At 49.5% G+C, this 27,892-nt stretch overlaps 1 protein-coding gene across 2 annotated transcripts in view; it reads right to left on the bottom strand.

The window, feature by feature from the left end:
- NHLRC3 (NHL repeat containing 3) overlaps positions 1-27,892 on the bottom strand; it is a 165,058-nt gene that overhangs the window by 74,778 nt on the left and 62,388 nt on the right. For both annotated transcript variants that reach the window (XM_085621765.1, XM_085621766.1), the window contains exon 3: positions 14,702-14,852. In XM_085621765.1, the coding sequence (XP_085477891.1) occupies positions 14,702-14,852 (151 nt within the window). The remainder of the gene's footprint in view (positions 1-14,701; positions 14,853-27,892) is intronic.

Raw genomic sequence — 27,892 nt, 5'->3', positions numbered from 1 at the left:
CGAGCCGATTTTCTGGGCAACAATCTGGTAAAATGTGGCCTTCTGAATGTAAGGTCCTTGCCTAGGCATAGTATTGAGATCCAGCTACTTATTGAAACTCATGAACTAGATGCTCTTTTTATGACTGAAACATGGACTCGCCCTGATTGCCTGGTTGATCCCGGCTTTACATGTCCTCCTGGGTATAAATTTCTACACACCCCTAGGGCTAGTGGGAGAGGAGGGGGGGTAGGTGTCATTTTTAAGGCATCTTTTAGCATTAAAACTCTCGCCCTAGACCCGACCGTTGGCATTGAATTGTTGGGTTTATCAATTCAGGCGCACCCTGGCACTACTGTCACCGGGATAGTATGTTATCGCCCACCTGGGGCATTTAGCCTCCAGCATCAACAAGCGCTCTTGGTCACCTTGACTAATATCGCACTTTCCCATCACAAGCTGTTCATTCTTGGGGATTTTAATCTCAGGCGCAATGGCGCTCTCGATTCGGGTCTCAATAACCTTTTTCACTCCTGCGCTAGCTTTGGCCTCTCTCAGTTGGTCACCGGAGCAACCCATAAAGGCGGACATCTTTTAGATTTATTGTTTGCAGATCCCCAGTTAGTTGTGATGGGGGAAACCCTACCTATGGACTGGACGGACCACTCACTTATTACATTTTTTATACACGTGAACGATGGCCATCATAAGGCTCCTGGGTTGACCAGAAGAATTAACTGTAGAGATTGGAAAGCTCTTACTCGTCTGCACTCTTCAGGGGTAGTGTTCCAGTTGGAACAATTCTTCGATGAGAAAAAACAGGTAGATGAAAACTACTCCTCACTTTGTACAGGTATGACAACTATCCTTGACGTCCATGCCCCTTTAAAATCTCGCAGCTGTAAGGGCAATGACTCCGCTCCTTGGTTCAATGAATCCTTAAAAGATCTGAAGCAATGTTGTAAACAAGCTGAAAGAAGGTGGAGACGTGACTATTCAGAAACTTTTAAGGAGCTGTGGAAAAATAAAGTTCGTGAATATAAGAACCTGATTAATAAATCAAAAGCGGATTATTATTCCTCCACGATCTGTAATTCCACCAACAGCTCCAGAAACATCTTTAATATTCTGAATAGTGTCACCAATCCGGAATGCGCCAAAAACTCCATCATCCCCTCGCAAGAACTCTGTGAGAACCTTGCTGCTTTCTTCAAGGAAAAAATTGAGCTTATCATTAAGGACTTGGAAGTCTCGCTAGACTTTATCCCTCCCCTGATCTGAGATTGGGATCCTTAGTGGACCCATTTGTAGGTCCAACGCTGGCTTCTAATGATCTTTTACTCGAGTTTCCTCCTCTTACGTATGAAGCCTTCGGTAAATTAGCCAGGGAGATTTCCTCGGGGTCTCCCTTAGACCCTGTTCCACAAAAAATTTGGAAGGAATTTGAGAAGGAACTTTTCCCATCCCTCCATCTTATTTGCAATCAATCTCTTGCGACTGGGACTGTTCCAGCTCAATGCAAGCGGGCGCTAGTATCTCCTTTACTAAAAAAGCCCTCTCTAGACCCGGACTGCTCAAAAAACTATCGTCCCATCTCTCTGCTACCATTTCCAGCTAAGATTGTCGAGAGATGGGTTAGCAACACCCTCTCCAATCATTTGGAACGTCTTCAACTATTAGATGCTGATCAATTCGGCTTCCGGCCCGCTCACGGTACCGAGACCGCCCTTATCACCGCTATGGACGAACTCCAAAGGCGCGCAGATAGAAAGCAGGCGACGTTTTTGATCCTGCTTGACATGTCTGCCGCCTTCGACACGGTGAACCATAAGATTTTGTTGAAACGGCTGTCTGAGGCGGGAGTACGAGGGTCGGCAGTGCAGTGGTTCCACTCATTTTTACAGGATAGGCAGCAGGCGGTGTCTATCCCTCCTTTTCAGTCAGCCTTTACTTTGATCTCACACGGTGTCCCTCAGGGCTCTGCAATTAGCCCAATCATTTTAACCTTTATCTTAGACCCCTGATTACGCTAATTAAAAGTTTTGATATTAAAATTGTCAACTACGCCGACGACACGCAAATGATCCTCTCGCTGGAAGGTGAGGACTCTTCTTCGGTTGAGATCTTTCACAACTGTTTGCGTGCCACCTCCCGTTGGCTTAGGGACAACTCCCTTCAGTTTAACGCAGGGAAGACGGAGGTGCTCTTCTGCGCTGGATCTAAGATTTCCCGACCCTTCCCTGATAATTTCTGGCCCCCTGAAACGGGGACCACTGTCCGGCCGGTGGAATCAGTGCGTAACCTAGGGGTCATGCTAAATTACAAGCTCAGTTTGGAGACGCATATCCATAAGACTACTGCTTGCTGCTTTGCCATCCTCCGTTCCCTAAGGAAAGTACTTCCTCTCCTTCCCCCACATGCTCGTGTTCAAGTGGTAAGATGCACCATCCTCAGCAGATTGGATTATTGCAATGCCCTTCTGCTGGGATCCCCTGGATTCCTGCTGGACAGGCTCCAAAGGGTTCAATCAGCAGCTGCTAAGCTGGCCTTGGGGCATCCGAGAAGAGCACACAGGCTCTCCTCTCTGAGTAAACTACACTGGTTACCGGTGAGGCAGAGAGTACAATTCAAAGCCCTTTGTATAGCATTTAGGGCGCTCCATGGAACTGGCCCTGCCTCCCTACAATCGAAATTTACGTGGTATACTCCAGCTAGGCAGCTTCGCTCCTCTGAGGCCAAACTGATAGTGGTTCCCAGATTCAAGAGAGTTAGATCTGGAGGCAGATCCTTCGAGGTAACTGCTGCCAAGCTTTGGAACTTGCTCCCTGCCGATATTAGGCATATTTCTGAACTTCTCCCATTTAGGAGAAGGATCAAAACCTGGTTATTCCCCAAATCCTCTGTCTGATAACTTTCAGTTTTTTTTTGCCTCATTTTACGTCTCTCTTGATCCAGTCAGCGCCAGGATGCCTGCAATGGTGACAGTGCGCTTTATAACTGCCGAAAATAAATAAATAAATAGCAGGGGGCTCCCCACTTTAACATCCAGATGCACTGTGCCCATGCGGGAGAAAGGCTTCAAATACTTAGGGATCTGCATTACCCGAGACCCAGACGACCACTACAATCAGGATATGGGGTAACAGCTAGACAGGCTCATAACCGATGCAAAACACTGGCGCACGCTTCCGCTGACGTTGGTGACGTTGGTGGGACGCGCAGCATTGTTCTGGGGTGGGAAAAAAAACTATCAGGGATGATGCCCCTGTGGGCGGGTGACCTTCTTAGAGAAGTTACTAGATGGCTTCACCAAATGGGAGCTTCTAGGACAGGAGACGTTAGGAGATATCTGGAGCAGAAGAGCAAATATACAGTTTACGCTCTACAAAGAGACTATGAGATGGGAAAAGAAGAATGGCTTGGATACATCCAGTTAGGTCATGCATTGCGAACACACTTTATTGAAGGGAAAATGTTGGAAGTGGCCTGACCTCTGGAATACAGGATACTGACCGAGCAGATCAGGGAAAAAACCATATCCCTATTCTATAAAAAGATAGTCAACAATGCCCCAGACCCCACCATAACACTTCAGTCGGCATGGGAACAGGATATAGGCTCATTGGAAGAAGAGCAAAGGGTGGAGTTGCTACAGAGCCCAAGAGAGGTGGAGATCCGGGTGTGGTTCTATCTTATACAGCTAAAAGTGCTACAGAGAGTATACTATTCCAGGTCAGCCTTATTCAAAATGGGGCATAGTGACAACACGAGATGTGTGGGTCGCAGGGGTCCTTTTACCACCTGCTCTGGGAATGCCCGACCTTCAGGTATACTGGACAAACAATGCTCAAAAAATGTCGGAAGTAGTGGGTATGGAGGTACCAGCTGAACCCAAATGGCGCCTCCTGATAACGGGGGCGAATGATGATTGGCCACGACAAGTAAAACAATGGCTAACATTGGCAGCGGTGGTTGCAAAGAGTAATGTAGCAAAAGCAGGGGGGCGACCACATCCCCTACACTGGAAGACTGGAAAAATGACCTGGACTGGTGCTGGCAAGCAGAATTAATGTTTTACAAATGCAGAGGGTACCCCAAGAAAGGGGAGAAAATGTAGGGGGCATGGCAGACATATCGGGAACTATAAAAGGATAAAATGAGCCATTCTGTCAACTACTAAATACATACAGGAGGAAGAAGATGTTATCAACCTTAAAAATGGGATTGTGGTTGCAATATCAAGGTTCTTTGTATGTACAGTGATTTTACATGTTAATAAAAAGAGTTTAAAAAATAAAGCTATCAGATGAATTGAGGTATAAAACATCCTAAAAATGAGTCCCAATGACACCATAAAATTGAGAATGATAAACAGAATAAATGCTAATCATTACAAAGCCATATAATCACAATCTGATAACACCATAAACATAAAAGGCGTTAAAGTGCAAACATTGCATAACAAAGGTATCGAATACAAAAATAATGGAGATATAAACCACACTGAATTTCATAATAGCAATATAATCATCTCATGAATTCAATAAGGTAAGCCTTAAAGGGCAAATAGTGACCTTAAAGTGGCAAATGCATAAGTGCTCCTAATTCCCCTGAGGACCCCCCGGATTATTTTCTTTAACCCCATTCATACCTTCCTTCCACTCATCGACTGAAGCCCAAATCAATTTACCACTCTTTCGGGCTCTCCTCCCTTTTTGCACATAAAGGCTTTTCTCCATGTTATACATAACAAAAAAGTAAAATTTCCATTCTGTAAACGTCGAGGGATCCGAGTTAATCCATCCAGCTGCCAGACACATAGCCATTGCAACACAAATTGCATACGCCCCACTTCTGGACAATTTCTCGTCTTCACTAACCCCAAGAAGAATTTCTTGAGGTGTAATATTGACATGGTAATTCTACATGTAATTTATGATGATATATTCTTTTATATGCCTGCTTTTATGATTTTAATGTTTAAAATTGAATAAAGCTCGTTTTGATTGATTGACATGGTGATTCAAAATCATTCCAACAAAGCGTGAGATGTCTTGCAAATAATTAGCCACCTGTGGACATGTACTAAACATATGTACTATATCGGCATCTTCTGTGCCACATTTTCGGCATTTACAATCCAACCCATTTACATATTTTTTGAGCGTATTATATAAATCAAAAGCTGTTTTAAAATATTGGCTCCTAAGACTAGCCGTCAGGAGTGTCTCTTTACAAAGTTACAAGGACATCTCCAGATGCGGTCCCTTTGATCCCACCCTCACCTCCCACATCTGATTCAGCAATTCTATGTCATCTGGGAGATCTTTTATCAAGGTCCTATAAATAGGCCCGATTCAAACAGCCTGGTCAACTTTGTCTATTATTGGATATTTAACGCCAGACCATTTGTTTTCATCCAACTTTCCAAAGTAGTCCCGAATCTGAAAATATTTATAAAATTTCTCCTTAGTTAATCCAGACTTTTCCTGCAGCTACAAAAAACCCATTGTCCATTATCTAGAAGATCCCTCAGCTTTAAAATTCCTCACGCATTATATCGATTGCACACGTCATCTTGAAAATAAGCTTGGGAAAAATGAAGGGTCCCACAACGGGGTATACCGATTTATTTAAGTAATATGAAATCTAGTATGCTAATAGGGAATATTTCGGCCTTTGAGACTACTGACACATTGCTCAATGAAGACGCAACACAGGTTAATGTTAAGTAGGTATCCCAATGTGAGAGAGAATGCACTAGGGCGGGTGGGACAGGTGGACAGATATGGGAAGCCGTCTTTACACCTTTTTAATATAGCTGCCAATGCTGTATTGTAATAATTCTCTGATTCTGGCTTCTTTTCTGTATGTTATACAGTGAGTACTCACAAACCATGGTATTGAACGTTTAAATGGTAAATAAAGTTTGAGGGAAAAAGTAATATGAAATCTCTTTTTAATTTGACACCAAACTTTAAAAGCTACATCAACTGTTTTAAACTTAGTCTTTTTGTAATAACTCTTCTCTATATTCCTTAAAAAGCAACCTCTCACAGCAGTTATCAGTGTGAGTTGATTAGAGAGGATATTACAGCCTGGTTGTCATCCTGGATGGTACCCTTCATTAATATTGCGAGATGCGGTATCAGCTAAGCCCATTAATATAGTACTGTAGTAGGAACTCCCTTTCCTCCCAGATCGTTCGTTAACATCATATATTTCGAGGCCCGCCTTGGCTTCTTAAACTGCCATATAAAACTATTGAACAGGCTGTCCAGCTCAGTCAGCCAGCTCTTGTGTATCTCTAGGGGGATAGTTTTAAATAAATACAAAGGTTTGGGAGTACAACCATATTTAATACATTGCACCTCTGTTGGACCCGGCCTCGTGGCGTGGTCCTTAACCCCGTGGATTGTGCCAGTTCCCCGCCCCGGCCTTCACGGGCCACCCTTCTGAATTGCACCGAGGCCCTTCATCCTGAGCTGCACGAGGTCGCATACCCCTCGTGGCTCCGCCATCTTGTTGGCATCCACGTGACTCTGTGCACCAGCCAGCGCGACCCCGCTCAACCCGGCCTCGACCCCAGCGAAGCCCCGACATCGAGGCACCACGAACTGGCCAGGGGGTGCCGCAGGAACCATTCATCGCCCCCGGCGGAGGACAGTATCGATGGGACCCCCAACTGTCCTCCCCTCTCGAGGTGTGATCGCCCTGCAACTCCCTTGGGCCTGGCGCCTCTCCTGCTGGGCGTCTGGCCACCTCCACCCGGCCTCTCCGCCCCCCCGGGCGCCTGGGTCCGGACATCAAAGGGCTCCAGACCTATATCTGGGGCGACCCCGCCACAGATCGGCAGTTGTATCCCGGAGTCGAGAGCCCTGCTGATTGAATCGCGGCTGACCCTACGGAGAAGAACTCTTGTCGGAACCATCACGAGCCCTGCTGACTGCGTCGCGGCTCCTTCTTGTGAACACTTTGAAGCCACCTGGAACATCGGAGCCCTGCTGACGCTGTCGCGGCCCAACCTCGCTGAAACCTCCCTCGGAGCCCTGCTGACGACGTCGCGGCTCGAGCTGAGCAGAAACCATCTTGAGAGCCCTGCTGTTTGGATCGCGGCTCTCCACGAACTGTACGCCGGAGCCCTGCTGACGCCGTCGCGGCTCGACCCCTCCGAGATCCGGAGGTCCTCCAGCTGAGGATAAGAACTGGGCCCCAGGTACCCTCGTACCGCACTCCTGCCAAAGACTGTCCCGCTACCCCTACCCTTCCAAAGAGACACTGAGACTTTTGGTGGATCCCTCGATCCCTTCGTGTAAATATTGACCTCGTAACCTTTTTATTGCTGATAAAGAATTGCTTGTCTTGAGACAACCTCCTTGAGTCCTGTGTGGTGGTGTTACTGGGCTAGTACGTGATAGGAGAAGGATCGCTCAGGAGACTTCTCGGCAGCGCTCGGCTACTTCATACAGTGTGAGGGCCCCCCTTGGTGGTCTCGCCGATTCCTCGGGGTCCGCCTTCCAACATTTGGTGGCCAGCGACGGGATCCGAGCCGAACGCAGTACGTACCAGCCAGTACCCACTAGCTACCCATCCAAACGAACAGTAATCATGAGCAGCCAGGAAAACAACGCGACAATGGAGTTCCAGCCCGAACGGCTGGAAGAATATACGCACAAAGAGTTAAAACAGTTCTGCAAAGACAAAGGCATTGCAACCACCGGCCTAGGGACCAAAGAGGAGATGCAGAAAGCTCTGAGGTCATGGCTGGAGGCCGGGGCAGGCCCCTCCCAGGAAGAAGGTCCCTTACCCCTGACTGAGACCACATCAACCGCACTGACTCCGGCGACCGGAGGAAGAAAGAGCCTAGAAACCGGCCTCTCTGAAGAAGAAATACGAGAGCGGGAGAAGGTCCGGAACCACGAGCTAGAGCTCGCACGACTGCGGCTGGACGGCGAACTCCAGCTGGCGGAAAAGAAACTGGCCCTAGAGCAGCTACGGCTTTAAGAGGAGATAGAGGAGAAGAGACGACACCGGGAGTTGGAGGAAAAGAAACTGACCCTTGAGCACGAGCGCAGTCTCAAGGAGCTCGAAATCAAGGCCAAGAACGGAGGGACCGACGCCCCCAGTACTAGAGACACTCTACCGCCTTCCGAGACCAAGGTACATATCCCAAAAGAGGTCGTCAAGGAGTACTACAAGAATGACGACATCCAACAATGGTTCAAGGCCTACGAGGTGGCCATGGCCTCTCATCGGGTGCCCCGAAAAGACTGGGGCACGGGCCTGTGGGGGCGGTTCCTGAGTGAGGGTCGAGACACACTGCTCCAGCTGCCGGAGGAGGTGATGACCTCCTACGATCACATGAAGGAGGCCCTGCTCACCCGCTACGGGCTAACCACGGAAATGTACCGCCAGCGGTTCAGAGACTGCAAGAAAATCCCGGGTACCACCTGGGTGGAATATGTGGACTTTTTCAGTCGGGCCCTAGAAGGGTGGATCAAAGGTAGCAAAGTAACCACCTACGGGCAGCTGGTCGACCTCATCGTGTGGGAACATCTCTCCAACAATTGCTTCGTGGAACTGAGACAGCACCTCCTCGACAGCAAAATGACTGACCCGCGAAAACTCGCCGTCGAGGCCGATCGATGGGTCAACTCCCGGGTCCCCCGGAACTCAATGGGGGAGTACCAGAGGAACCCCGCCGGACCTCCCCGCCAACGCGGTGGAGGGGGAGGGCCGAACAGGAACCGAGACCCTCCCGCCGGGGCCCCCAGGAGCCCCCCTCGAGGGCCACCGCAGCAACAACTCTCCCCGAGCCTAGCCCGAAGGGGGGCGCCCCCGGCCAGACCCGGACCACGGCCACCAGTAACGTGCTACGGCTGCCAACAAACCGGACACTATGCCAGCGATCCGGTCTGCCCCCTGAACCGAAGAAACGGGGCCGGCGGGCCCCCGCCCCGACAGCTGGCGGCCGCCGCCCTGGGAGAAGGAGAAGAGGAAGAGGAGACCCTCGACCGAGGGACCACTGAATGGGAGCCGGCAGCCATGTCCCTGGTCTGCCTGGGTAGCCGAGAAATGGTACCCTGCACCCCCATCCCAAGCAACACCCAGAAGTACCGGCAGCAGGTCACGGTCAATGGACAACGGGCCGAAGCCCTTCGTGACACCGGCGCCAGTGTCACCGCTGTCCGCTGCCACCTGGTGACCCCTGAACAGATTCTACCGAATGTGCTGTGCCCCGTCCGGACGGCCGACAACAGTGAAAGCCTGTGCCAGATGGCCCTGGTCCCCTTCGAGTGGGGAGGGGTGACGGGCCTGCTGAAGGTGACGGTACGCGACGACGCCCCTGTCGACTGCCTCCTGGGGAACGACTTGGAGAGTTCCCCCTGGGCTCAAGTAGAGCGACGAGAGCACCTTCGAATGCTGGGACTATCTGACTGGGCCTGCGCCATCACCCGGTCCATGACCGCCCGGGCCCCCCGCTCATCCTCGGCCTCCGGGGCCGCCCAGCCCGAGGGGCGCGCACCCCCTCCCGCCAGCAGCGAGGAGGAGGCGGACACCGACCCTGGACCTAGTGAATCCTCCCCCGAAGAGATGGCTTCCCCGTGCGCCCTACCAGAGCTGACACAATGGCGACACGAAGGGGGCCCCACCCGGGAGCAGTTCCAACAAGAGCAGCAGTCCTGCCCCACTCTCGAAGGGGTCCGCCAACAAGCGTCCGCCCAAACCAACGGGGACCAGACCGGCACCCACTGGGTCTACTGGGCCGAGGGCCTGCTATACAGTGAGCAAAAAGTGGCAGAACTCGGGGCCAGCCGAGTGTTGGTGGTCCCCCTCCGCTTCCAGGAGTTCCTGCTCAACCTGGCACATGATGTGCCCCTCGCCGGACACTTGGGGCAAGACAAAACGTACAGCCGTCTGGTGACCCACTTCTACTGGCCCCGGATGCGGAGAGACGTGGACAACCACTGCCGGTCCTGCCAGACCTGCCAAGCCAGCGGGAAGACGGGGGGTCGGGTCAAGGCCCCCCTCCAACCCTTTCCAGCCGTCAGGACCCCGTTCGAACGGGTCGGAATCGATATCGTGGGGCCCCTGGACCCCCAGACCGCCCTGGGCCACCGCTTCATCCTGGTCCTCGTGGACCACGCCACCAGGTACCCGGAGGCGGTCCCGCTAAGAACTATAACGGCCCCCGTGGTAGGCCGGGCCTTAATGGGGATCTTCTCCCGAGTGGGATTTCCCCGCGAAGTGGTGAGCGACAGAGGCACAAACTTTATTTCCAGATACATGCGGTCCCTGTGGCAGCAGTGCGGGGTCACATACAAGTTCACAACCCCCTATTACCCTCAGGGGAACGGACTGGTTGAGCGGTTCAACAGAACATTAAAGGGAATGATCCAGGGCCTGGAAGAGCCCCTCAGGCGGAGATGGGATGTCCTGCTGCCGTGCCTCCTGTTTGCCTATCGGGAGGTCCCGCAGAAGTCCCTGGGGTTCAGCCCGTTTGAACTATTGTATGGACACCCGGTCCGCGGACCGCTCAGCCTAGTCAAGGAGGGCTGGGAAATGAAGCCCCAAGGCGCCCCTCCTGACGTCTACCGATACCTCCTGACCCTCCGAAACCAGACCCGCAAGTTCCGAGCCATGGCCGAAGCCAACCTCGAGGCCAGCCAGGAGGACATGAAGCGGTGGTACGATCGGAACTCCTCTACCATAGAATTCGAGCCAGGTCAGAAAGTATGGGTCATGGCCCCGGTTGAACCCGGCGCCCTCCAGGACAAGTGGACCGGGCCCTTCAAGGTAGTGGAGAAGAAAAGTCCCGTCACCTACCTGGTCGACCTGGAGTCCCTCCGGAACCCCCTCCGGGTCCTACATGCTAACAGGCTAAAACCCCACTTTGCCCGGACCGAACTGAGCCTGCTACTGGCGACCGACGAGGGGGGCGAGGACGACTCCGAGCCCCTGCCCGACCTCTTGCAGTCCAACGTCCATGATGGATCGATCGAAGGTGTCCAACTCGCCTCTTCCCTGACTCCGGAACAGCGCAACGACTGCCAGCAACTGCTGCGGGACTACGCAGCCCTCTTCTCCCTCACCCCGGGGGTGACCCACTGGTGCGTCCACGACGTCGACACCGGGGAGAGCCCCCCCCCCGTGCGACACAGAGCCTACCGAGTACCCGACCGAGTGCGGGCATGCATCCAGGCCGAAGTAACGAAGATGCTGGCCCTGGGGGTCATCGAACCCTCCGACAGCCCGTGGGCCAGCCCTGTCGTCCTGGTGCCAAAGGCCGCAGCTCCTGGCCACCCCCCAGAGTTACGATTCTGCGTGGACTACCGAGCCCTGAATGCAGTGACCAAGACGGACGCCCACCCTATACCCCGGGCCGACGAACTCATCGACCGCCTAGGGGCCGCTCGCTACTTGAGCACGCTGGACCTCACCGCCGGGTACTGGCAAATCCAGCTCACCCCCGGCGCCCAAGAAAGATCCGCCTTTTCGACCCCGGATGGGCATTACCACTTTCGGGTGATGCCCTTCGGAATGAAGAACGCCCCGGCCACTTTCCAAAGACTGGTGAACAAGGTTTTGGCCGGGCTTGAGGCCTTCAGCGCGGCCTACCTAGATGACATTGCCGTGTACAGCAACCACTGGGCAGAGCACCTCCTTCACATTAAAGCCGTCCTGGCCGCCCTCCAGCGGGCCGGGCTCACAATCAAGGCCAGCAAATGCCAGATCGGCCACGGATCCGTGACCTACCTGGGCCATCAAGTGGGGAGCGGGCAGGTGGCCCCTCTCCAACCGAAAATAGATGCCATCCAGGCCTGGGAACCCCCCACTACCCAGACAGCTGTCCGGGCCTTCCTGGGTCTCACCGGATACTACCAGCGGTTTATCCGGGACTATGGGAGCATTGTTGGCCCCCTCACAGAGCTAACGTCCAAAAAGCAGCCCAAGAAGGTGCACTGGACACCCCGCTGCCAAGCAGCCTTCGACACCCTAAAGACAGCAATGTGTACGGCCCCGGTGCTGCAGGCCCCTGACTACAATAAGGAGTTCGTGGTGCAGACGGACGCCTCCGAGTATGGGATCGGGGCCGTCCTGTCCCAAGCCGATGAAAAGGGACTCGACCGACCAGTGGCCTTCATCAGCCGACGACTACTGCCCCGGGAGCAACGATGGAGCACCATCGAGCGTGAGGCCTTCGCTGTAGTGTGGGCCCTCAAGAAGCTCCGGCCCTACCTCTTCGGTACCCACTTCCGGGTCCAGACCGACCACCGGCCCCTGCGGTGGTTAATGCAAATGCGGGGCGAGAACCCCAAGCTGCTGCGGTGGTCCATCTCGCTACAAGGGATGGACTTTGACGTTGAACACCGGCCCGGCAATGACCACGCCAACGCCGACGGCCTGTCCCGCTTCTTCCGCCTTGACGAGGAGAATCCCCAAGGAGATGGGTGACTCTCCATGCCTTCGGCTGGGGGGGACGCATGTTGGACCCGGCCTCGTGGCGTGGTCCTTAACCCCGTGGATTGTGCCCGTTCCCCGCCCCGGCCTTCACGGGCCACCCTTCTGAATTGCACCGAGGCGCTTCATCCTGAGCTGCACGAGGTCGCATACCCCTCGTGGCTCCGCCATCTTGTTGGCATCCACGTGACTCTGTGCACCAGCCAGCGTGACCCCGCTCAACCCGGCCTCGACCCCAGCGAAGCCCCGACATCGAGGCACCACGAACTGGCCAGGGGGTGCCGCAGGAACCATTCATCGCCCCCGGCGGAGGACAGTATCGATGGGACCCCCAACTGTCCTCCCCTCTCGAGGTGTGATCGCCCTGCAACTCCCTTGGGCCTGGCGCCTCTCCTGCTGGGCGTCTGGCCACCTCCACCCGGCCTCTCCACCCCCCCCGGGCGCCTGGGTCCGGACATCAAAGGGCTCCAGACCTATATCTGGGGCGACCCCGCCACAGATCGGCAGTTGTATCCCGGAGTCGAGAGCCCTGCTGATTGAATCGCGGCTGACCCTACGGAGAAGAACTCTTGTCGGAACCATCACGAGCCCTGCTGACTGCGTCGCGGCTCCTTCTTGTGAACACTTTGAAGCCACCTGGAACATCGGAGCCCTGCTGACGCTGTCGCGGCCCAACCTCGCTGAAACCTCCCTCGGAGCCCTGCTGACGCCGTCGCGGCTCGACCCCTCCGAGATCCGGAGGTCCTCCAGCTGAGGATAAGAACTGGGCCCCAGGTACCCTCGTACCGCACTCCTGCCAAAGACTGTCCCGCTACCCCTACCCTTCCAAAGAGACACTGAGACTTTTGGTGGATCCCTCGATCCCTTCGTGTAAATATTGACCTCGTAACCTTTTTATTGCTGATAAAGAATTGCTTGTCTTGAGACAACCTCCTTGAGTCCTGTGTGGTAGTGTTACTGGGCTAGTACGTGATAGGAGAAGGATCGCTCAGGAGACTTCTCGGCAGCGCTCGGCTACTTCATACAGTGTGAGGGCCCCCCTTGGTGGTCTCGCCGACTCCTCGGGGTCCGCCTTCCAACAACCTCCCATCCAAAGTTAGATGCGGATTATCAATTCTATGTAAATCCATCTCAAAAAGGCATTTCCAACTGCTATACAAAAGCAAGTTTATATGAAGCGACAGATTCCTACAGTGGAGCTTCCTCTTGAGATGAGCCTGGACTGCCGTAAGAAAAGCTCAACGACAAATCATATACGTGGCTTATGCGGCCAAGTGAGTCATGATATTAATTTTAATCTGCCCCACTAAAAAAGACCCTAAGGAATTGCTAATTACGAAAAATATATTTGAACTCCGAATGCAAAAAACCTGCAGCAGCATTAAGCTTAATGTACCACTCAGAGGAATTAAGCCAATGGTTTAATATTAATAGTCTTAAAAGTATTTTAGGAACATGCCATTCTAATCGAGAAATTGTACTTAAGAATATAATTATTGTAAATGTATTGCATGGTGTGTTTGCTTTTATTTAAAGCGAATGTGAAAACTAATAAAAACGGAATTTAAATGAACAACAACACAGCGACTAACATAAATATCCAGATCCTTTCACCTGACGGGTTGGGCTGTAGTACTACTGTAGTATATGTGAGTGTAACTTTAGTGAATTGTAACTGAGTTACCCATTTGCAGTACTCTTGGCTTATTTATGGCTTTCATAGTTGTTAATTGGTCCCTTTGTGAAATAGGCCCATGATACAGGACAGACATAGGTGGACATTCCCACCAGCAAATTGGTGAATTTCTTCAGTACCATGTGACTTAGTAGTGTTTCACATACTCAAAATGCCTCCGTAAGAGTGAGAATATGGTATTTTAGAGAGACACCTTGGACTCACATCCTTATGCAGATCTTAAATATCAACAGAATTTATTCAGAAGACAACTGGCACATGTTTCTACAATGTACAGAATAAGTACATCTCAAGCATCAATGTTTTCAGATTTCTGAAGCATGCAATGAGATCCTGTGTTACTCAGAGATCTGTGTGCTTAGTCAGTAGTCAACAACAATACCAGGCACCAACGTTCGGCACCATAATGGCACCAAATGTCTATTTTAAATGTGCAGTTGGTGAAAAAGCAATTTTCACCAACAGCACATTTAAATAGACATTTCATTAATTCGGCAAATTGCCAATGACAGGTATTTCAAAGCCACTGATTAGCATGTTAAGGATGTATTTACGAGGCATTACCTTTTCCAACATCTGTTATCCACACTGACTGGTGAGTGACATTGTTGGCGAAAAATATACCATGGGGCATTTCAATTGATGAGGTGTTCCAAGCACCCAAGAACAGACCATCTTCTGTGAAGACAAGGACCTTGGGTACGTTCTCCCCTCTCTAAAAACAAGAAAAGATAATACATTTAAACAAAGCCTAAATAAATGCCTCAATCAGAAACGCCTCATAACATAATTTAGAAACATCACAGCAGCTTTCAGTGGGATCTCAAAAGGGTTGGTAATTTCATAACATGAAAACGTAACATAGCAAATACGTACACAATCAAATAAAGAAAGAATTGAAAGATATTATATTTACTCCCTGCGTAAAATCTATTTTGGCCATATATTTATCACCGACTGTGCCTTGTGGGTATTGCTTACAGGGCAGTCATGAGCTAAGGCCATTTGTGTTCACAGACTATTCTAGATATTGGTGCTGTGTACAGACAGTGACCAAGGGCAATGCCTTGCAGCCAGCCTGCACTCCAGTGTGCACAGACACTACGCGCAGAGCATTACCAGGGGTCATCTCGTTTGCAAGGCACCCAGATATCACAGTCACTGGTTGTGTCCTACGAGTACTATAATCAGGATTTTTTGTGTACAGAGCAAGGTTTAAGGCCATGCCATGGGTTAGTGTAATAGTTAATGTCCTAGGAGTAGGAATATTTCACTGTATGGCTTATCTACCAGACAGTTCCCACAGGGCATGCGCTGGGTATGTGGTCCTATCCTTTTAAATGACCACAGTCCATGCACTAGGAGTTATACAGATGGGTGTACTGTGCTGTACAGAAAGCCACAGCTGCAGTCTGTGTAAAGTACAAACTGCAACAAGTAAACTTTTCACATTTATAATTGCCCCTTTAAGTACTGATGGTTAACACCCCCTTCCTCAGGCTGAAACCTTTCTTGACATTTGGGGCAGTTCTAGCGTAAGCCTTTATAACATTTACGCTCCATATCATATACAGACTACTTTTCTTCACCATGTAGTGTTTGTTAAGGTACCAAAGGTTTGTAGATTTCCCTGAATGGGCCAGTGAAAAAAAGGCAACAATATTAGGAAAATATTGTTTTTATCAGAAAAAATAGAAAAAAGTAGTGTGTGAGAAAGTGTGAGTTTTTTCCTAAAACTGGTATCAGCAAAACATTTGTTGTGCTACTTCTTCCCAGCTATCAGAATCAGCAGCGTGGGATTGGTTTGCTTTTTTACCACTGTTTTTAGGTCTCACCTACGCAGCATGCATGCGCTGCATAGGAGACCTTTAGCCATCATTCTGCTCTTTTTCGAAGCATATACTCGTGCTTGTGGCGGCATCCACCTTGCAGGAGCGCATCACAAGCACAAATATGTGCTTCGAAAAAGAGCAGACTGCGCGCGCACGCACACACGCACGCACCACTCCCAAGCCAGCAAACACATGCTTTTTTAAACGTTTTCATAATCAGCCAGGTTGGTAAAACGTTTGCTGATCACTGCAGCCTTTAAACTACTTGCTATATTGTATACATAAACTTACAATATTAACAACTTGAACAGCTTACTTGATTTTGTTCCCTAAAACAAGCAGTTTCAGATTGTGTATGCATGACATGACTCCCACAGATACTATTGTTTTAAAAAAAAAAGTCTATCTGAGAAGTTGGACATAAACGACTGTGTACTAGAGAGGCTAAAAGTCTTAAAAACTCTCAAGTGTCTGTTCGCTGAGTAAACAGATCTCAATATGTTAGTGACACCATTAAGTGTCACATTAATAAGCCCCGGTCTTTAGTGGGCTTTGCAGTGCAAGGGGGCACGACTTTTCCAAGTAAAACAATGACCTCACTCCCGTTTTCCATTCTGTTTTATAATATTATATAATAATGTAGTATCCTCAGAGCATTACGAATAGTCACAAATCGTTAAACTCTGCAAACATGTACAGGTTTTATATTCGAACCATTGTCACAATGAAAGTTGAGCTTTAGAGTACTCACCTTAACTTCAAATGCCTTGCATTAATGGCTGACTCACTCTCACTGACTATCACACTCTCACAGACTCTCTCACTGACACTCTCACTCACACTGACTCTCTCACTCACACTGACTCTCAGACTCTCACTCACACTGACTCTCTCACTCTCACTGACAGACTCTCCCACTCTCACTCTCTCACTGACTGACTGACACTCCCATTCTCTCACTCACTCACTCTCTCTCACTGACAGACTCTCACTGACAGACTGACTCACTCACTTTCACTGACAGACTCTCACTGACTCACTCTCCTACTCTCTCTCACTCCCTGACTGACTCTCCCACTCTCTCTCACTCACTGACTCACTAACTCTCTCACTGACTGACTCACGCTCACTCACTGACTGACTCACTCTCACTGACAGACTTTCACTGACTCTCCCCCTCTCTCACTGACTGACTCTCCCACTCTCTCACTCACTGACTGGCTCACTCACTCTCACTGACTGACTGACTCACTCCCACTCACTGACTGACTCACTCTCACTCACTGACTGACTCACTCTCACTCACTGACTGACTCACTCTCACTCACTGACTGACTCACTCTCACTGACCGACTCTCCCACTCTCTCTCACGCACAGACTGACTCTCCCACTGACTGACTGACTCTCCCACTCACTGACTGACTCACTCTCACTGACAGACTCTCACTGAAACTCTCTCACTGACTCTCCCACTCTCTCACTGACTGACTGACTCACTTACTCTCACTGACAGACTGTCACTGACTGACTCACTCTCACTAGCAGACTCTCTCAATGACTCTCCCACTCTGTCTCACTGACTGACTGACTCACTCACTGACAGACTCACTCTCTCACTGACTGACACTCTCTCTGACTGACTGACAGACTCTCTCTCACTGACTGACTCACTCTCACTGACTGACAGACTCTCACTGACAGACTCTCCCACTCTCTCTTACTGTCTGACTGGCTGACTTACTCTCACTGACAGACTCACTCTCACTCACTGACAGACTCACTCTTGCTCACTGACAGACTCACTCACTCTCACTAACAGACTATCAATGACAGACTCTCTCTCTCTCTCACTGACTCTCACACACTGACTCACTCACTCTCACTGACTGACTGACTCAGTCTCACTGACTGACTGACTCACTCTCACTGACTGACTCTCTCACTGACTGACTCTCCCACTGACTGACTGACTCACTCTCACTGACTAACTCTCACTGACTGACAGACGCTCACTGACAGACTCTCCCCCTCTCTCTCTCTCACTCACTGACTGACTCACTCACTGACAGACTCTCTCTCACTGACTGACAGACTTTCTCTCACTGAAAGACTCACTCACACTGACAGACTCACTCACTCACAGACTGACAGACTCACTCTCACTGACAGACTCACTCTCAATGACAGACTCTCCCACTCTCTCTCACTGACTGACTCACTCTCTCTCACTGACTGACTCACTCTCTCACTGACTGACTTACTCACTCTCACTGACAGACTCTCCCACTCTCTCTCACTGACTCACTCACTCTCACTGACAGACTCTCCCTCTCTCACTGACTGACAGACTCACTCTCACTCACAGACACACTCTCACTCACAGACTTACTCACTGACTCACTCTCACTGACTGACAGACTCTCACTGAAAGTCTCTCCCACTCTCTCTCACTGACTGACAGACTCACTCTCACTGACTGACTGACTCACTCTCACTGACAGACTCTCACTGACAGACTCACTCTCACTGATAGACTCTCACTGACTCATTCTCACGGACTCACTCTCTCACTGACTTACTCACTCTATCTCACTGACACTCCCACTGACTCTCTCTCACTGACAGACTCTCACTGACTCTCTCACTGACTCTCCCTCTCACTGACTGACTCACTCACTGACTGACTGACTTTCTCACTCTCACTGACTGACTGACTCTCTCTCACTCACTCTTACTAACTGACTGACCTTCACCCTCCTGTTATTTATGCCCCTCCATAACAAAAAAACACACAACAAGCAACCATTGGGACAGGCAAATACAATTTTTTTAATATGGTCGTTCAGTTGTACATAATGTTTTTTGGTCATATTTAAGGTAACAAAAATGCTTCTGTCACTTCTTTATTATAACTTTTCAGCATGCTGCAGACTCCTGTACAGCACAGCTTAAAGACATAGGTAAAGTCAATATCTCTGGCTAAACACTTATGAGTTCCCAAAGGCAAGACCTATTGGCTATGCCAATGCTTGTTTTAATTTTCTAAATGTTGGTCATTATTTCTTAATTGTGTAGCTTCTCCCAACTTGAAACTTGTAAGGAAGGAGGTTATGAACCCAAGAGTAAACCCAAAAAGCTACAAAGCTACAGATTTGTAAAAACTAAACAACAATTTAAATAAAGCAAGGGAGAATCTGTGGATCACACAAGTTTTCCCACAGAAACTACACAATGAAATAAACAAAATAGTGAAAGTTATTAGGAAAAAAGAGAAATTAGCAAGAAGGTTTTCATCTGTAAGTTTTTTTTCTGTAAAGGCTGATCTATAAAAGGTGTATGTTGGGGAGACTCTTCTTGCCACAGATATAGAGTATTTGAAGGTCGTCCAAAATCATTCCATACCCAGGAAGCCTCTTTCACATGCCTGCCGCACCAGGTGATCATTTCCTTGCCGGCCTGCAAGAGGGGCAGTGACGACCTGCAAAGGTACCGGAGCGCCATAAAAACAAGCAAGGCGTCCCACAGCGGGGTACGGGCGCGTGCTTGGCCCAGGCCAAGACCAGGCCAAGACCGGGCCAAGACGGGCCCAAGACGGGCCCGTCTTAGCCCAGAAGAGGCTGGGCTGGGAGACCCCCCTGAAATTTGCTTTTTGAGCTCCGCAAGAACACTTGAGGGAGTAGTGCCTTTTAAAAACACTGTGCCTCTCTCATTTTCACTGACTTCTTCTCGGGGAAGGTCACCGTAACCTACCACATCAGGGGAGAGAACCACTAGCTCCAGGCTCCCCGGTTTTCCTGACGTCATCACCTGGAAGAGACTGAGAGAGACTGGATTGGGCCACCCCGCTTACTTCTGGACTCCGGACCCTGGTGACGGTGAGTTGGGCATGCTGCTGTGGTATATTACTTGCCTCTGTGGCCCTCCAGTACTCTGGGAATTGTACTTCCCTGCGTAACTTGTTAGTTTGACCTGTAGATCAAAGGCAATTAGACTCTGGAGCATGGGGAAGAGAAAGGTGAAAACTACTAATGGGGCTGATAAAAGGCTGAGAGCCAGCAAATCTATATTGTCCTTTTTGAACCAGGTCGTGGGGGTGCTATCGGATGTGATCAGCAGCGTCGAAATAGAGCTGGCGGTCAACCACCGTGCAATAACACAAGATACAGACGCTCAAATCGAGGGGGGTGCAGACTATTAATATCCTTACCAGTTCATCCCCTACGCTTCCCTCTACCACCGAAGCCCCTTTGACTGGCCCTTCCAGCACCCAGGCTCCACATCCCACATCCAGTGGCACCACACTGAAATGTTCTGATAAACTTTGTAAAACGAGTGCCCGACACAAAACATTTATCCCGGTCAGCCTTTCCCCGCCAAACCAACTAGGAAGGCTATTACCGGTCATAGGAAGGCTCCAGTCACACCTGCACTCGACAATTTCACAGCTTGTGGGCAGGACACATTAGTGGGTTCCCTTACGGCACTTCTTAAAATCCTGAAATCAAGATCTCTGCAGCTTTAAATAACTTTGATACTCAGATAACTGAACTGGAGCAAATAGTGGGAACGTTAAAAGGGTCTGTGGATAACCTACACTCAAGCATTAGCAGCTTGCTCAATGACTTTCCCAGAACTATGCCGAATACAGGCACTAGAACTCTTTTAAGTGGTGCCAATGGCAACTTAGTAGCTGGAACATCCTCTCAGGTCCAGACTCCATCAACAGCCTTACTAAAATCGCCCTTGAGTGCCTGTACTTAGCATGAAATTGTACCACCTTGTACAACCGAGGGCAATCCCAGTTGGCTATCTTCTGTTACAGCCCAGCTGATTACTCAGAGAAAATACCCTAACTCAATATCAGCAGCAGCTCTTGGCACACCCCAAATCACCCCTTAAGTTCACCACCCCCCTAATGTTACCATACAACTGCCTCCTGCGTTCACACCTTATATTGTTGTGTTGATGGATGTACATCTCTTGAGAAAGGACACACAGGAAAACTACGCTCTACTCAAGAATAAAGTAGTTCACTGGCTGGCATCCAGGGTGAACGTTCATCAGCCCCCACCCAGATATTGGCAAAAGTAATTATAATGGCCCGAAGGGTGGGCTGGATAAGCCAGTCCAATAAAACATCTCTGGGTGATTGCAAAATAGGGAATTTTAACAACCCCACATGAGCTGGCTGTATCCGTCACGCCCTGGGGGAAAAAGGCGCATCAATGGACGGTATATTGGTTCTGCCTTTGCGCTTTTCCAACCCGCAATTAAACTCTGATGTCCCGGTCAGGAGAGGCTGGCATCTGATTCAGAAAAAGTCATGCCATGAGCTAACCAACCCCCCTACCTTAACTGATCCAACTACCTTACAACTAAGCAACCGTTTTCTACCCCTGAGTGAGTTGGAAGACCCGGATTGACTGGTCCCCACTCCGACCACTGACGTTTTGAATTCAAACATTCTGAACCCGGAACCCGAAACCACTTCATAATGAAATGTATACTAATTAAAACATGTGAATAAAGAAAACCTATGCACTTTTTAAATGTACCCAAGTATCTGAATTTATGGCTAGTGGTTATTTGTACCATTCCGAATTCTGGAGGCGTTTCTTCTTTTTTTAAGCACAGACAACTGGCAGCCAAATATGTGGAAAAAGTCAGTAGATAATGACAAATGTCCTATTGTTTGCGTCTCCACACTTCTCAGATGATAATGGTACCCACCTGTGGGAGCAGGGATATCGAACAAGAAAACAAAGGTGAAAAAACATAACCATAAGAAGAGAGGCAATGATGTTTGGACAAGACAGACTTCTATGTTAGGGTCATACTTGGCCCCATTGTAAGTGGGCACTCAAAGAAATCTACCAACCCCAGACATTTCGGACAATAATAGGTCCTTGAGAGTTGATGATGGCATAATTTGTGTAGAAGCAACTAACTTTTTTTTGTTTACCCAGAATGCCCTGCAATTGGGAAACTTTGCTTCACAAAATAGAATTTCATTATATGTCTAAGATGGAAAAATGTGGAATCTGCAGGAAAAAACTAAAGTTCAACTACCCACCAGCGCCAACATTTTCCTGATAATATACAGTACTCCACTTGTGTTGGTAGGGTTATGGCCTGGGGAAAAAAAAGAGTAAATCATACATTATAAAAATAAAAATGATACCTTGCAATATAGACTGAATTTTTGGTGTGCGGGTAGCTACAGTATTTGAGCCCTGGAATTCAAAGGGAAACAAAAAAAACCTAGACATTTCTGGAAAACTAGTCACCGTTCAAGAGCAGCGTACTGGGGCTTGCATGAATTGCACTACTTTTTAGGTCTCGCTGGCGTTGCAGCGCGAAGCGCTGCCGCCAACGATTAACTATTGTTGCCGTGATGCCTCTCAAGGGAGACAGACCTGTGCACAACCAGAATCGGCTCGTGCTCAGGTCTGTCTCCCTTGAGAGGCATCACGGCAACAATAGTTTTGGCGGCAGGTCCCTTTCACCCTCCCCAAATATAATTTTCTGTTTCTTCCCCCTTGCACTCACCTACTGTTGGACTGCCCTTCTCCGGTGATGCTCTTCACCCCCTCCGCTGCTGCTTCCGCTGCTCCGGACCCTCCATGCTTCTTTCCTTGGGTTTGTTTTGTTTAAGTCCTACCTGGCGGGTTCCCGGAAGGCGCGTGACTCCCCCTGGTCACAGTCAAATTGCAAGACCCCAGCAGCACGCATGGGCCGATCACTATCCGCCTGCTACATGGGCAGCCAATCACAGACAGACTGGGTGAGTGTTGCGCGCACGCCGTGGCGAGTCTTTCGCTCATGGCATCTCTTGCACGCGCTGTTTTCTACAGGGCCGCGGAGTAGGGGTCCGGCTGCATGTCCTGGAGCTGGCGCTTCAGCTTCATCCGGAGAACGAGAGGACCATCCCCCGCACGCCCAGCTTGATTCCTCACCGAGGCAGGTTATTTGTGCCTTTCTGCCCTCTGCTCCTCTCGTCTTTTGTGCCCTTCTGCGCCACTCGTTTTTGTGCCTTTCTGCCCTCTGTTCCACTCGTTTTTCCCTCTTGTTTTTTGTGCCTTTCTGCCCTCTGCTCCTCTCGTTTTTTCTGCCCTCTGTTCCACTCGTTTTTTTGTGCCCTTCTGCCCTCTGTGCCACTCGTTTTTCCCTCGTGTTTTGTGCCTTTCTGCCCTCTGTTCCTCTCGTTTTTTTGTGCCCCTCGTTTTTTTCCCTTTTGTGCCCCTTTAGCCCTCTGTCCCACTGGTTTCCCCGCCGCTGTGGACCCCTTCCAACACTACATATTCACCAAAGGATTGTGTGTGTGTTGGTCGGTGTGTGGCTCTTTTGTGCCCTTCTGCCCTCTGTGCCACTCGTTTGTGTGCCTTTCTGCCCTCTGTGCCACTCGTTTTTCCCTCTTTTTTGTGCATTTCTGTCCTCTGTTCCACTCGTTTTCCCTCTTTTCTTGTTGCTTTATGCCCTCTGCTCCTCTCGCTTTTGTGCCCTTCTGCCCACTGTGCCACTCGTTTTTGTGCCTTTCTGCCCTCTGTGCCACTCGTTTTTCCCTCTTTTTTGTGCCCTTCTGCCCTCTGTTCCACTCGTTTTTTTGTGCCTTTCTGCCCTCTGCTCCTCTCGTCTTTTGTGCCCTTCTGCCCTCTGTGCCACTCGTTCTTGTGCCTTTCTGCCCTCTGTGCCACTCGTTTCCCACTCTTTTTTTGTGCCTTTCTGTCCTCTGCTCCTCTCGTTGTTTGTGCCCTCTGTTCCACTCGTTTTTTGTGCCCTTCTGCCCTCTGTGCCACTCGTTTTTCCTCGTTTTTTGTGCCCTTCTGTCCTCTGTTCCTCTCGTTTTTCTGTGCCCTTCTGCGCCACTCGTTTTTTTTCCCTTTTGTGCCCCTTTTGCCCTCTGTCCCACTCGTTTCCCCACCGCTGTGCCCCCTGTGGACCCCTTCCAACACTACATATTCACCAAAGGATTGTGTGTGGGGCTCGGTGTCTGTGTGTGTGTGTATAGATGCAATAGGTCTCGCCTTTGCGAGAGCTAAAGCTATTGGCATTGTAAATGACTATGCCATTTATTTATCTGTTTTCAAAACCAACCCATAAATAAAAAAGTTTGTCATTTACAATACCAATAGCTCCAACTTATGCAAAAGGCGAGACCATTGCATTGTAAATGATTTTTTTTTTTAAATGCAATTGTTCCGTTTCTTTTATACTTGGAAAAAAACGCCTGGATGTTATATCAGATTAAACCCTTTGTGTTTCATATTTAAGAAGTAATAATAATAAATAAATCCGTGCTTTTTAATGTATGGTCCTCGCGGGCCCACTAGCCCTGGTAGTTGTTTTTGTTATACACAGACAGCAGGAGGAATTATTCTCCTGATGTGAATTTGCATAATAGAGCCCGATTTTAAGCAATTTGCTAGTAGGAACTGCATTAAACGTGCCAAGGTGGTTAATGATTGGAAACAAAGTTACATGCAGAAGTTTAGTTAATAGTTTAGCAAATGTAACATATTTATTAGGTCCAGTCAGTACATCCTTCCTTGCTGAATAAAATGAGTACCACTGAGTGTTCAGTGCTTCACAACGTTTACTGTGATTTAAAGCTGAAATGCTGTTTCACCGAGTGCTCTATAAGTAGAGAGGTATTATCATAATGAGGATGATGCGTTTGCTATTTGCTGTTGTTGGAAATCTAGAATATCAGACGAAATTCATATGGGCAATAAGTACTGTTTAGTAAAGCATAAAAAGGAACTCGCTGCACATTACTCGACATATGTTAAGCTATGGGGTCTTCCATGACATGATAGAAGACAATGCCATTGGCCGAGGCCTTCTGTTCTCATTGACTTTCATATGCTCGCAGAATATTACAATGTTGGAAAAGTCAATGTACTCCTAAATTGACAACGCATGGCAGTCCACGTGTTTGTATGTCGAGTAGTAATTCCAAACATTGTATGTTGACCTATTATACTCAATCAAACTAACTGAATTCTGGTTTGCCCTGCTTGGATGGGTGTCTGTACTTGTGACTGTACACACACACACACGTACAGCATTGCATGCTACTTTACTGGGAATGTAACATAACCATTCTTTTGTAATTACCCGAATAATTAAGTTATAGAGCAGTCATTATAAAATCTGTAAATCGCAGCCGGAAGCTGTATGTGAGATGCTGATACAGGTTACAGAGTTTCAGGATATTCAGCAAGGGGTCATAATGTTGTATAATTACATTTTCAATCAGTTTAAATCGTATTGGCACCCTGAATGGAACGCTGGGAGCTGGTCAGCCAATCAGACCTCTCCCTTTGCTGGCTATAGCCCTTGTTATAGTTCAGCTGAGGGGGTATTTTTCAGGTCCCAGTGTCCCTCCAGTGCGCTGTGGCCCCCTGTTTTTTGACTGATTGTAATTCTGTTGTTTTATTATCGAAGGGCGGAGTCCAGACAGCGGTGCCAACAGGCTAGTCCTGGAGTGGCTGAGAGAGCGCTGCCGGAGAACGGAGCTGTGTGTTACTCCCAGTCTTCCGTTATGAAATTGCTCCTTCTACGATCATTTAAACAAAAATATTAAGGATTCCAATAGCCTTGTTTCCTTTACCTGCAGGCCAATAACTACTCTTAATGACCCCCCTGTTATACGTCTTTGCCCGCGGCCCGGGCCCTTAACTAAGAGTTATTAACAGCTATTATTGCAAGCATTGTTATCTGACAGTGCGGGCAGTAACGGTTAATTAGAAAACTGAGATGTTGGGACCTCCAACCAAGACATGGGCTCAGCAGCAGGTCACAAACACCAGCATAACCACACTATCAACATGTCAATGCTGCATTTCACATCCTCTGACTCCCTCTCTCTTCTCTCCTGCCTCACTAAAAGGGTAGTTTTGCAGAGGAGTGAGGGCGACAGAGGCTGTGGGGGAGAGAACACAGTAGAAGAATGAACAGCATAGAAGGCGCACTGATAACAGCAGAGATGAAAGCTTCTGAGATGTGTGATTTAAAAAAAAAAATGTAAGGACAATATTCTAATAACTTTGTAGTCTGCCACAGTGGGCTGTGGAGGCCGTTATTGGCCCTCGCCTTCTGCTCGAGCCTTTAGCACTGGAGCAGGCATTTGTTGCTGAATATAGTCTACTTGGGAACACTGTCTCCCCCACTCGAATCTCTCACTCCCTCTCATCATCAGTGGTAACAGATGCAATTCCTGGTACAAATATGCACCAGACCAGGCAGTACCTCGGTTGGTCTTGTTCACCAGGCATGGTGCTTACAGAAGCACCTGGCTTCCAGTTGTATAAGTGGTGCAGATAAGTGGTGCACCAGCCTTGTGTTTTGCAGGACAGGTGTAAGGAGTGGGGCGCATATGGGAAGTAATTTAGCTTAGGCAAAGAGTTGTGAAAACAGTTTGCAGATACCTAATTTTCCTGATCCTAGAAGCGTGTTTTGCTTGAGTTTCTTACTGACCACAGCTATACAATATCTTATGATGGAATGTGCTCGTGGTTGTTTGATAATATTTCCTGAGCCCTGCGGAAACTTGTATGTTTTTTCCTGTCCCTCTAGTGAGACAATTTTATCGCTTGAAATTAGGGCCTTTCCAAGTTAAAGGATGTACTTTTATGTTGAAATGGAATCTCACCACAGTGAAGGGCATGACTGTTGCAGTTTACTGTATGCCTTTTGTAGCCGTGGATCATACTTTGCCCAGTCACTTCTGTGCCATCCGCTGTTGAGAGGATGTCCAAAGTCACGTCAACACCTGCTGTGGTTGTTTGGAATCTACATTTTATTTGATTGAAGGCCTACGTGGATTACATATATTGGTTAACACCAAGTAACGCATCTACACCTGCAGATATCTTTTGGGACTCCACTTTTTAGGTGATGCGGGTGTCCATCCGGTATTCTATAAATGCTACTGGCTTCCTTGACCATTACTGCAATGTTGAAATAAGATGGTGTTGGAGCCGGCCTCGTGGCGTGGTCCTGTTCCCCCTCGCCAAGTCGCACGAGGTCCCCTGCACCTCGGGGCTCCTCCATTTTGGATTGTACGTGACTCTGCGCACCAGCCTACGTGACCCCGCTCAACCCAGCCTCGGCCCCAGCAAGCCCCGACATCAAGGCACCAACAACTGGCCAGGGGGTACCACGTGAACACTTCCCCACTCCCGGCGGAGGGCAGTATCGATGGGACCCCCCCACACCTAGGTGCGATCGCCCCACAGCTCTCCTGGGCCTGGCGCCTCTCCTGCTGAGCATCTGGCCGCTCCCGACCCGGCCTCTCCGCCCCCCCGGGCGCAAGGGTCCGGACATCAAAGGGCTCCAGACCTATATCTGGGGCGACCCTGCAACAGGACAGCAGTTGTATCCCGGAGTAAAGAGCCCTGCTGATCGGATCGCGGCTGACCCTACGGAGAAAGACTCATCCTGGAACCACGCTCTGAGCCCTGCTGACTACGTCGCGGCTCCACCGTGCTTAAAGACCTTCACGAACCTTTGGGGCCCTGCTGACGCTGTCGCGGCCCGACCTTGTTGAACTTGCCATCAGAGCCTGGCTGACCTCGTCGCGGCTCGACCGAAGCGGACCTACCACCGGAGCCCTGCTGACTGTGTCGCGGCTCGACCCAAGCGGAACTACAACCCGAGCCCTGCAGACACCGTCGCGGCTCTCCACGTCCGAGTTGCTTTGAGACCAGCACCTGCCGCTCCGATCCCCGGAGCCACCTTCGGCCTAACGCAAGGTCTGGCGCAGAGCTTCCCCGTACCTGGCTGGTACTAAGACTGTCCCGCTACCCTGTCCCTACAAAAACATTGAGACTCTTTCTGGATCTCTCGATCCCCCTGTAAATATTTCGAATGTGCCACTATTGATAAAGTACCTAGATAAGCAACTGATACAGAGTCCTG

The sequence above is a fragment of the Triturus cristatus genome, chromosome 8, assembly GCF_964204655.1.
Source record: "Triturus cristatus chromosome 8, aTriCri1.1, whole genome shotgun sequence".
Classification (NCBI taxonomy): Eukaryota; Metazoa; Chordata; class Amphibia; order Caudata; family Salamandridae; genus Triturus; species Triturus cristatus.
Note: the sequence above shows the minus strand (reverse complement) of the source record. Positions and strands in the feature narration are given on the sequence as shown.